The sequence below is a fragment of the Micromesistius poutassou genome (assembly GCF_964030765.1).
Source record: "Micromesistius poutassou genome assembly, chromosome: 11".
In the NCBI taxonomy this organism is placed as follows: domain Eukaryota; kingdom Metazoa; phylum Chordata; class Actinopteri; order Gadiformes; family Gadidae; genus Micromesistius; species Micromesistius poutassou.
The window spans coordinates 7,415,653-7,428,148 of record NC_140281.1 but is presented as its reverse complement, the minus strand read 5'-3'; the positions used below and the strand labels follow the sequence as shown (position 1 = coordinate 7,428,148).

Sequence of the window (12,496 nt, the reverse complement as noted above, 5' to 3'; positions counted from 1 at the left end):
GCTTGCACTGTGTAGTTGTAAAATAATCCTCACTTTATGTACAGATTAAAGTCTGTAGATTAATATCAAATTATTAAACAGAAATGTATTTCCATGTGGATGTATTGCTAAATCTATAATTAGTTACCAACCCAGCAGCGTAAACATTGAATGATGTCATCATATAAACTCAAGTTCCCGCGTCAGCCAGTGTCGTTATTAGCTTAGTTGCCAGTATCTTAAAAATGGAGGCTGTGTGAAGGCATTTCCAGTAGAAGAAGTAAAGAAACCAAAGACAGTCTGACCATAATGCCTCCAATCCCCCCGTTCAGACGGGCTCACCTCAACTCTCCATATCTCACGCTTTATTTCATGGATACCATTACACCATACACATAGACATACTTTACAACCCAATCCATTGTCAAGTATGTGTGTTCTCTCACTGTAGTACTACCCCTTTTATGCTGAAAGATCAATATGTCTTAATCGAATGGTTCTGCCTTGTTCAGATAAGCTTGTTCTGGTAGAGTGGGAACAATAGCTGCACACGAGCAGCATCAAGTAGACATCCAGGAGAGAAGCTCTCTGTGTAACTTAGTTAGAAACAAAGCAGAGAGAGATGTTTAAGGCACAAGCATGGAGATGGGGAGACAGAGCAGGCGATCGGTAATCCATTCCATTTACAGCGTGGACAACAGCGTGTTGTGGTGGGAGGAGGAAAGCTTTTGAGCAATCCCTTATCTTACTTTGCAGGCTTTCAAGATTCCCTGCTGCAATGCAAACCAAGTTGTCGTCTGCAGACACACATGAAAGGTCTTTCCATGTTCTATTTGTGTCCGTCCGATTGAGCCCTTAATGTCTCCTGTCCCATTCGGTCACATGATGTCAATTCAATTTGTTTTCCAATGTTCCCTCTAAATCTTTTTGTGTCCTCATCATTTCACTCCTTCTGTCTTGAGGCTCAGATATTCTTTGTTCTCACAACCAACAACGATTTGGCTAATCCGTGCAGGGCTGCCAACTGCTTGAAGCAGCAGGTCAGGCAGATGGGGCGATATCACCAAACTCAGGTCTGCTGAGAGGAAAGATGGACGAAGCTCACTAACCATGATTCCGTTGAGCCAATTGATGATATTCTTCTACAAACACTGTTTGATGGGTGAACTTAATCAGGTCATTTAATGAAAAGAAGTATGGGAGCAGCCTTTCTGTGAGGTCACTCATGGATTTTTGCAAAGTTGTTTAGAGGCTCACAGATTTGGTTTGTGGACGTAAACATTGCTAAACATTTGAGCCAGTAAATCAGGATCCACACTTGGCCTCTAGCCCAGGGCCGCTGGGGCTTCATGATACACACGCCCCCCCTACCATGTCTCTGGGATGCAACAGATTTTCAGCTAGTGAGTGAGCATGTTAGTAAAATATATTAACCGATAACAGCTGGAAAATGTATTTGAAGAGTTTATAACATAACATATAGCCATGACCATGAAGCATGATACCCTGCAAAACTAACTCAACACCTTGCTCAAGTTTACAACACTGCTTGTTGGCCAAGAGAACTGTCAATCAGGACAGACATGCCGCGGTCATGCCTTATGATGCTCTGTCCCTCGGTTCTCCTGAAACCAAACCCAGGATAACCATATCATCAATGTTGTCTGGTTCTGTTCTCTCTGTACTGTAATGTGTCTTTCCTTCCCCTTCTCCCAGGTATTGGTCTGTTTGGAGTTGATCAGTCATTATGCTGACACACCTGTGTAGCATTAAGGTCAGTACCCTCACACGTGTGTGTGTGTGTGTGTGTGTGTGTGTGTGTGTGTGTGTGTGTGTGTGTGTGTGTGTGTGTGTGTGTGTGTGTGTGTGTGTGTGTGTGTGTGTGTGTGTGTGTGTGTGTGTGTACTTCGCTCTCTACAAGGATACAGCAGAATACATACCATAATGCTCTCCTCCTCAGAATACATACCATAATACTCTCCTCCTCAGAATACATACCATAATAGGCTGCTGGGGCTGGCGGCCATGGCCTCCCCCACCCGGAGCAGCCAGAGCTGGCGGCCGTGTAAAGATGCCGGTAGCCTTGATTACGGCCCAGAGAGCCTGGGGGGCCGTGGGCGGAACCGAGACCCCTTGGCCCCGGGCCTGGCGCGGGCCAACAGCGACCCCGACCTGCTGGCTCCAGAGAGCCGCTCCACGCTGGCCCTCAGCTGCTGCCACTACACCGTGGGCCAGAGCCAGGACCTGGTGCTCACCTGGGACATCAGGGAGCAGGTGGACGCCGGGGACTGGATCGGGATGTACCACGTGGGTGAGTTACCCTCTGGTCTGATAGGGATGTACCACGTGGGTGAGTTACCGTCTGGTCTGATAGGGATGTACCATGTGGGTGAGTTACCCTCTGGTCTGATAGGGATGTACCATGTGGGTGAGTTACCCTCTGGTCTGATAGGGATGTACCATGTGGGTGAGTTACCCTCTGGTCTGATAGGGATGTACCATGTGGGTGAGTTACCCTCTGGTCTGATAGGGATGTACCACCTGGGTGAGTTACCCTCTGGTCTGATAGGGATGTACCATGTGGGTGAGTTACCCTCTGGTCTGATAGGGATGTACCACCTGGGTGAGTTACCCTCTGGTCTGATAGGGATGTACCACCTGGGTGAGTTACCCTCTGGTCTGATAGGGATGTACCACCTGGGTGAGTTACCCTCTGGTCTGATAGGGATGTACCATGTGGGTGAGTTACCCTCTGGTCTGATAGGGATGTACCACCTGGGTGAGTTACCCTCTGGTCTGATAGGGATGTACCACCTGGGTGAGTTACCCTCTGGTCTGATAGGGATGTACCACCTGGGTGAGTTACCCTCTGGTCTGATAGGGATGTACCACCTGGGTGAGTTATCCTCTGGTCTGATAGGGATGTACCACGTGGATGAGTTACCCAGTGGTCTGACAGGGATGTACCACATGGGTGAGTTACCCTCTGGTCTGATAGGGATGTACCATGTGGGTGAGTTACCCTCTGGTCTGATAGGGATGTACCACCTGGGTGAGTTACCCTCTGGTCTGATAGGGATGTACCACCTGGGTGAGTTACCCTCTGGTCTGATAGGGATGTACCACCTGGGTGAGTTACCCTCTGGTCTGATAGGGATGTACCACCTGGGTGAGTTATCCTCTGGTCTGATAGGGATGTACCACGTGGATGAGTTACCCAGTGGTCTGACAGGGATGTACCACATGGGTGAGTTACCCTCTGGTCTGATAGGGATGTACCATGTGGGTGAGTTACCCTCTGGTCTGATAGGGATGTACCATGTGGGTGAGTTACCCTGATAGGGATGTACCACGTGGATGAGTTACCCAGTGGTCTGACAGGGATGTACCACCTCGGTGAGTTACCTTGATAGGGATGTTCCACGTGGGTGAGTTACCCTGATAGGGATGTACCACATGGGTGAGTTACCCTGTGGTCTGTGATGGGCCCGGGACCATGTATATGGACTGACCTGTCTGTGTGATGGGCCCAGGACCATGTATATGGACTGACCTGTCTGTGTGATGGGCCCAGGACCATGTATATGGACTGACCTGTCTGTGTGATGGGCCCAGGACCATGTATACAGACTTACCTTGTTTGATGGGCCCGGGACCATGCATACGGACTTACCTTGTTTGATATGCCTGGTTTACATGTTGTTTTATCGAGATAGTAACAGGATAACCTTCTTATCATAGTTCTTGCTGTGTGTCTTCCAGACGAGCCTCTGTCAGAGAACTTCCTGGACTATAAGAACAGGGGGGTCAACGGCTCTCAGAAGGGACAGATCATCTGGAAGATTGAAGCCAGCTCCTACTTCCCTGAGTGTAAGTATGCAGATGTCTTCTTGACTTGTTAGTGAGCTATAGGAAGCGTCCCGGTCACACGCCACCAGGGGGAAACAGTTTGTTCCCTTACTACTGTGGTGACATTAGAGACTACAGAGTTCAGTGATCAGTGTATAAACCCTGTTGTATATGTCCTGGTGAAGTTAATGTGATGGTACCATGCTGAATGTGAGGGTGTTTCCTTGTTCTGCATTGTGAGAAGGTGAAAATCCCTTCTCACTGTCTCTCCCCTCACATCATACTTCATGTGGTATTTGGACTTCCGGAGCACTAGGGGGCAGAAGGTTAACCCAGCCTTGGCCAGAGAAGTTCCCCTTGTTATTGGTGTGGCCCAATCAGTCCACCTGGGACTGATTGACATATTTAAGGGGAGTCTCATTTTGTGGCTGGCTTGATGAGAGGCCAGTACTTGCACGTGGTATGTTTTGTTATGCTATGCTATGCTTATTGCTGCTGATTGATTCAAACAGTCCTTTCTTTTTGGAACATTGCTTTATTTTTGTAACTAATGGATTTCTATATATCGGGAACTTCCGGTGCCCTGCTCGGCTGCGAACTGCGTCCTGGGCATGTTATGCTCGTTTAAGTTTGTTATATGTGTCAATTAGTGTAACCGTGCCGTTAGTTGTTTTTCTAAAATGCAACTCTTCTCGTCTGTTCTTATGTAACTTGGAAGATGAATTACCCATGGACTATATTGACTCTAGTCGGGATTGTAACCCTTGGAGGGCAGCCCTCGGCACGCTTCAATAAGTTCTGTGCTGCTGCGGCTATGAACGAAATGGTATTATAATCTTACCCGGAACTTCGACACAATCCACGATACAGTCAGGATACTTTGCTCCTACTTCGCCATAAACCATCAACCTCGCTGCCCCCGACGTTCCTGAATGACATCCCTTCTGAGCTGAGAAGGCCTACCAGGCGCAGGAAACGAGGCGGGATAGGTGGAATACGCAAGCAGCTCCGGAGAAGACACACCAGACCTCCGCTCCCATCTATTGTCCTCAGCAATGTTCGTTCACTGAACAACAAGATCGACGACCTCCGAACCCACGCAAGGTACTGCTCCGAATTCCGTGAAGCATCTCTAATGTGTCTCACAGAGAGCTGGCTTCAATCAAATGCACCGACTCCCTATTTGAGATGAATGGATTTACTTTGATCCGGCTCAATAGAAATGCCAACTCTGGGAAATGTAAGGGCGGTGGGATCTGTGTGTACATCAATGATCTGTGGTGTCGCCAGTTCACTGTTAAAGAGGCGCTATGTGACTCCAACGTTGAAATGCTCTGCCTGACATTAAGACCTTTTTATCTGCCACGTGAATTTGGATGCGTGCTTTTATTTGTGGTGTACGTTCCACCTAGTGGCAAGGCTGCGCTGGCTGCAGCCACTATCGCGGACCATGTTCATAGACTACTACAGACACATCCCGATGCACCTGCCATAGTGGTGGGGGACTTAAACCACTGTCACTTAGATGCTGTTCTACCTGGCTTTTATCAGATGGTTAAAAATGGGACTCGGAAGGACAGAATACTTGACAAATGCTATGGGAAGGTTAAAAATGCTTATGGTTTTAAAATCAGACCTCCCATTGCTAACTCGGATCACAACGTGGTTCATTTAATTCCAACGTATAAAACAAAACTGAAACGTTGTAAACCAGTAGAGAGAGAAATCAGATACTGGTCTCCTGAAGCCTGTAAGAGGCTGAAAGCATGTTTTGAGTTAACTGACTGGGACTTAATTCACAATCAGAACTCCCTAGATGAAACCACTACAGTCACCACTGACTAAATTAATGTTTGTGTACAATTGGTTATTCCCACTAAACGAAAAAAGATCTATCCCAACAATAAAAGGTTTGTGTCTAAGGACATTAAGGATATAATCAACTCAAGGAAGGTGGCCTTTAGAAATAAAGATACCATCAAATGCAAACAATTGGAGAGGGATTTAAAAAACAAACTAAGGGAAGCTAAAAAGGTACATAGAAATCAGCTGGAGGAAACATTCAAAGAAAGAAACCCCAAAAGACTGGGACAATATGAAAAAAAATTACTGGAATGTCCTCCTCAAATAAACCCATCGTGACTGGCAATGAATACATGTTTGAAAATGAACTAAATGATTTTTTCTGTCGTTTTGATTCTTCCACCCACCTCAATGAATGTGAAAACATAAGTAAGACCATAAAACCTTCTGAAACAGACAGAATTTCCATAACTGTGGAGGAGGTCAGGGGTACCTTCCAGCGCAACAACCCAAGGAAAGTATTAGAGCCTGACCACTGCAGTGCACTCATTTTAAAATCCTTTGCCAGGGAACTAGCCCCTGTGTGGCAACCCATCATTCAGCTGTCGGTAGATACCCACTCCATACCTCTAGCATGGAAAACATCCCACATCAGGCCAATCCCCAAAAAACAATGCCCCAAGGAACATAATGATTATCGGCCAATAGCCCTTACATCAGTGATCATGAAGTCACTAGAAAATATCATAGTTCAACACCTAAATAGACAGCTGGGGAGGTATCAAGACCCATACCAGTTTGCATATAAACAAGGCCGTAGTACAGAGGATGCAGTGGTTACACTGGTGCACATCATATCTAAACATCTTGACAAACCAAAGACTTATGCCAGGGTGTTACGACCTGGCTCGTTTTGGAGAGCAGTAACATACAATTGGGATTGGAAATGAGATGGAATGCGACAATTGACAGGTTCAGGTTAAAATCAGATGTTTAATTAACTAAGGAGAGTGCACTTGCACAAGGAAATATAACAAAAAGAGGCTATACAGGTGCTGACAAATAACTAGTACACAAGATGAAGTTGACTGAATGACACTAAAGAACAAAAAGAGATCAGCACCCATAAGCTTACAAAATAGTGAACAAAAAACAAACTAGCAGTTATTCTGCAGCTTAAAAAGGTCTCAAACAAAAGAGTGTCCAACTCTTGGTACACTATACAAACTAAACCGGCCACAAAGATTACAAAAGCACTGGCTGAAACCACTCAGACAACAGCCAGGCAATACTAAGATATAAACACTCTAAATTCTCTAACCTAAAACAAGGAGTATGCAACAACAGCAAGGCGAACTGATCACTGGTTCACAGCCGCCCTGAACTGTGGACACACAAGCCATTTAACTGCAGCTGGGTTTGATTGGAGACTCCCGATTGGTAGCTTCGGTGGAATCACGGCCACACCAATCAGATGTCAGCAAACAGCAACCAGGAAGTAGAAGGACCAATCCTTGACAGGGAATCACACAGCTGGATTTGCATAACGGGCAGAATCACTCAAAACACAATGAATACACATTAGACGGCAGCCGTAACACTCCCCCCCCCCCCCCCCCCCCTTAAATTACAAGCCCTTGCGGCTTGACGTTAAGGTTACATACATAATACATAGTTAAGCTCTAGCGCCCAGACAAAGCATCAGCGAACACATTTTCAGACCCCTTTTTATGTTGGATGTCGAGGTTGAAGTCTTGTACCAACAGAGCCCACCGCATGAGCCGCTGGTTGTGATTAAACATACGGGACAGGAAAACAAGGGGATTATGATCAGTGAAAACTACAACAGGCAGAGAAGTAGACCCAACATAGACCTCAAAGTGCTGTAGTGCTAACAACAGAGCAAGGGTTTCCTTCTCAATGGTGGAATGATTTGCCTGGTGTCGGTTGAACTTGCAGGAAAAGTAAGCAACAAGATGATCAATACCATCCTCCCCCCTCTGTAACAGAACCGCACCAGTGCCCACTGCGCTGGCGTCTACCTCAAGCTTAAAGGGCATGGAAAAGTCAGGGGCTGCGAGCACTGGAGCATGACTTAACAAAATCTTTACTGTATCGCATGCCACCTGGCATTCTGTGGTCCACACGTAGTCTACCTTAGTGCTGAGTAAGCTGGTTAGCGGAAAAGCGATACTAGAGAAGTTGCGACAGTAACTCCTATAGTAGCCAGCCATTCCCAGGAACCGACGCAGCGCTTTACGTGTGGTTGGAATGGGGAAATCCCTAATGGCAATAATCTTCACCTCAATGGGGCGCACTTCTCCCTGTCCAACCTGTTGACCGAGATAAGTTACGGTGGCTTTTCCAAATTTGCATTTGGCCAAATTTAGAGTCAATGTAGCTTGGGCCAAACGGTCAAAAACCTGCTCCAATACATGCATGTGATTCTCCCATGTATCTGCATGAATGATTAAATCATCGAGGTAAGCATTACAGTTTGGCAAACCGGACAACACGGTGTTAACTAGTCTCTGGAATGTAGCAGGAGCGTTACACATACCAAAAGCCATCACATTGTACTGGCAGAAATGATCGGGTGTGACAAATGCGGAAATCTCTCTGGCACGGTCCGTTAAAGGTACCTGCCAATAACCTTTTAGCAAGTCTAACTTGCTAACAAAATTTGCGGCACCCAGGTTATCAATACAATCCTCCATGCGAGGGAGAGGGTACGAATCTCGAACAGTAACTGCATTTACTTTGCGGAAATCTGTGATAATCCTGGGGGAGCCATCAGATTTAGCTTCTAGCAAACATGGCGAACTCCACGGACTGGAACTAGCAGAAGCCAAATCATTTTGTAGGAGATACTCTACCTCCTGTTTCATCAACTGACGTTTGGTCTGATTGGCACGGTAAGCATGTTGTTTTATGGGGCGCGCATCTTTTACCTCTATATCATGTTTCAAGACAGAAGTGTGGGTTGGAACATCGCTGAATAGACAATTGTACTGGCCAATCAGCACCTCCAAATCACGTTGTTCAGCAGTTAAATGCTGAAAACAGCATGACAGGTTTGCAAGCATCTCCGAATTTGGAAGGCGGACCGGCTGATGTGTAGGAACGAGCATCTGTGGATCATCTCCGTGGGGAGCGCCCACAGGTTCTGTCACAATGAGAGCAGCAGCTTTAACATCTGACGGTTCAGCTACTAAGGGCGAGGTAACAGCAGAGCTAACATTGTCCCAGCAGGACTGGTAACGTTTCAACATGTTTATGTGACAGACTTTAGTCTTACGCCTTCTGTCTGGAGTACAGAGTACATAATCAGTGTCGCTAAGACGCTCTTTAACGGCATACGGACCGGAGAATTTAGCAGCGAAAACGGAACTGATGATGGGCAGCAACACCAGAACTTTATCACCTACCTCAAAACTGCGAGATACAGCGGAATGATCGTAGTAGCGCTTCATGACGGATTGTGAGTCACTAAGGGTAGCTTTAGCGAGGGCATTAACTCGTTGAAGGTGCTCACGGAACTGGGTGACGTAGTCTAACGCATGCTTTTTGGGGGCAGACTCACAAGACAAGAACTGTTTGTGCAGTGACTTAAGCGGCCCACGAGGTGTGTGGCCGAAAACAAGCTGTGCAGAACTAAAGCCAATCGATTCCTGCACGGCGTCACGGGCAGCAAACAAGACAAAGGGGACTCCCTCCTCCCACTGTTTCTCAGTCTCGACACAGTACTTTCTGAGCATCGACTTTAGCGTCTGATGCCAGCGCTCTAAAGCTCCTTGCAATTGGGGTTGGTATGCAGAAGACATGATTTGATGCACACTCAAGCTCTTGAGTACCTGTCTGAAGAGACCAGACTTAAAATTAGAGGCCTGGTCTGTCTGGATCACCTGCGGTAATCCAAAAGTAGAAAAAAATTTTAAGTATAGCCTTCACTACGGCACTAGCGGTTATCGAACGGAGTGGAATAGCCTCTGGGTAACGAGTGGCGGTGCACATAACATATACTGATTTCCACTTTTAGTTCGAGGTAGAGGGCCAACACAGTCAATAATCACTCGCTCAAATGGCTCTGCTATCACAGGAATGGGGTGTAATGGTGCAGGAGGGACAATCTGGTTAGGTTTCCCGACAACCTGACACACATGGCAAACACGGCAATGTTTAGCAATGTCAGACTTTAGACCTGGCCAATAGAAATGTCAGAGGATGGCTTGATATGTTTTGGTTATGCCCAAATGTCCTGCCCACTTACTCTTATGAGCCACTGACATCACATTCTGGCGGCATACTGCAGGAACAACTATCTGGTAAACAGAATCACAATCAGAATCACCAGTTACGAAGGAAGACCATTTACGTAACAGCATCTCACTATCCATAATATATGCCACTTTTTCATCCCTTGCTTTGTCATTACTCACCACCTTGGCAAAGCACTCTTGCATTGTCGGGTCTGCTTTCTGCATCTGGCTCAAGCATGCTCGGTTGACTGGAAATGCCGCACCTCCGGCTAACGGCAGTTCCGGGCTAGTCGGGAGCGCTTGCTCAGCAGACTCATCCTGAACAGGCAATAAGAAACTCTCAGCCTCTTTCTCCTCTTTGTCACCTGAAAAAACTGACATGCATAAACTGTCGGACAACGAAACTTCACGATCATCTGGGCTAATTTCATGGGAGCGAGCACAAGTTACAGCTCAGGCTGGAAATACATTCGGAGGTGTCTGATCTGATGTCTGGATCCCATCACACTGGGGTTGATCTAGAACTTCTAGTGTGGGCGTTACCTTACCTCCTGCAATATCGTTCCCCATCAGGAGTACGATACCGGGGATTGGCAGTTCAGTACAAACTACTACTGGGAAGAATCCAGTAACAAGGGAGGACTGAATATGGACGCGGTGCACTGGCCGTGGCACGTAACCCATTTCAACTCCTCTAAGAACTGAACGGTAATGACAAGCAGAGTTATCAGAAAAAGACAGAGCTGATGCCAGAATAACAGATTAAGAGCAAGCAGTATCTCGCAAAGCCCGTAGGAGTGTCTATCAGCTGACTCACCAGTCAATGACACAAAGGCATCAAATACGAATAGCTTAAAACAGTCATCAATTTTCTGATCAGATGAGTCACTGTTCACCCCATGATCTGCTTTAATCAATCCTACCCCTTTTGTTTGAAAAGAGCGTGAGGACTGCTCTCTGCGTTTTAGTGTCAAGCAATTTGCAATGACATGGCCGACCTGGTGGCAATAATAACATTCCCTTTCCTCTTTTGGCCCACATGGGTTAGAGGATCTGGGAGGAGAAGAGGGACGTGAAACAGCAGAGACTGGAGAGAAAGCAGATTTATGGGTTAACACATACTCATCAGCCAGTACGGCAGCAGAAAGTGTACCTGCTTTCTGTTCATTCAGGTACACAACAATACGCTCAGACAAACACTTCTTAAAGTCCTCTAACAGGATCAGCTCTCTCAACGCATTGAAATCACCAACTTTACATGTTGCACACCATTTGTCAAATAGAGTTTCCTTCTCACAAGCAAACTCAACATAGGTCTGAGCAGAAGTTTTCTTGTGACCTCAAAACTTCTGTCGGTACGCTTCAGGCACAAGTTCATATGCTCTTAAGATAGCCGTCTTAACAGTTTCATAATTTAAGCTATCTTCAACAGGGAGTGCGGCCATAGCATCCTGAGCTTTACCATGCATTTTACACTGAAGCAGAAGCGTCCATATTTCAGGTGGCCATTGTAAAGCAGCCGCTATCCTATCAAACACATTGAAATAGGAGTCAACTTCATTATCCCGAAATACAGGTACTAAAGCCACATGCAACAAGGTGGTGACATACCTGAGCCTCTAGGAGCACTCCGCCCTGTTTCAGAAGCCTCAAGCTCGAGTTGTCTCAGTCTCACTGCCTTCTCAGTCTCAGCCTGAAGTTCAGCTTTTCTTATTTCCAACTTGAGCTGGAGCTGGGATTGCATCTCCCGCTCATGAGCTTCCAGTTGCAGCCGAGCCAGACAGACTTTAAGCTGTGCCTCGATATTGCCAGTACTGCTCTGTGGGGAAGGATTATACTTAGGCATAGTAAACTGGGTCTTCCCTCGCTCACCTGCCTGGTAGACTTTCCCAGAGTCTGAGGGTGTCTCAGTACTTGGACCACTCTCTGCTTCTGCTGAGGAACTGGGAAGAGACACAGACTCCAACTGTTCAGTCAGAGTAATCACACCCTGTTCCACCAATCCACTAATCACTTGTTCTCTAATTTATTTTTTAAGCATGGACCTGACAAATGGAATATTGAAGTGAGTAGCTATCTCCACTAAATCATCCTTCCTACAACTATATACTTGTTCAACAGCAGGATGTTCTACAAATGTATCCAAATTAAACTTTTCTGCCATGGTGCTCAGTAGCCAGCAGCACTCACTCAAGCAGACAGCTGAATCCACTAATGAGTTCAGCAAACTCTCACCAATTAACTAAACACTGACAGACCCGATTCCAATGTCAATTTACAATTACCAATGTACAATTTTCATTTCATATCCCGGACGAGCCCCCATTTATGTTATGACCCGGCTCGTTTTGGAGAGCAGTAACATACAATTGGGATTGGAAATTAGATGGAATGCGACAATTGACAGGTTCAGGTTAAAATCAGATGGATAATTAACTAAGGAGAGTGCACTTGCACAAGGAAATATAACAAAAAGAGGCTATACAGGTGCTGACAAATAACTAGTACACAAGATGAAGTTGACTGAATGACACTAAAGAACAAAAAGAGATCAGCACCCATAAGCTTACAAAATAGTGAACAAAAAACAAACCAGCAGTTATTCT

General features: G+C 46.2%; 1 protein-coding gene across 1 annotated transcript in view; it reads left to right on the top strand.

Annotated features, from left to right (window-relative positions):
- Positions 1-1,726: 1,726 nt before the first annotated feature.
- Positions 1,727-12,496, top strand: part of LOC311355154 (E3 ubiquitin-protein ligase HECW1-like) — a gene marked incomplete at both ends in the record, with an annotated part of 58,011 nt that continues 47,241 nt past the window's right edge. Inside the window, 3 exons of the mRNA XM_084474879.1 lie at positions 1,727-1,753; positions 1,969-2,290; positions 3,742-3,849. Of these exons, the coding sequence (XP_084331005.1) occupies positions 1,727-1,753; positions 1,969-2,290; positions 3,742-3,849 (457 nt within the window). The remainder of the gene's footprint in view (positions 1,754-1,968; positions 2,291-3,741; positions 3,850-12,496) is intronic.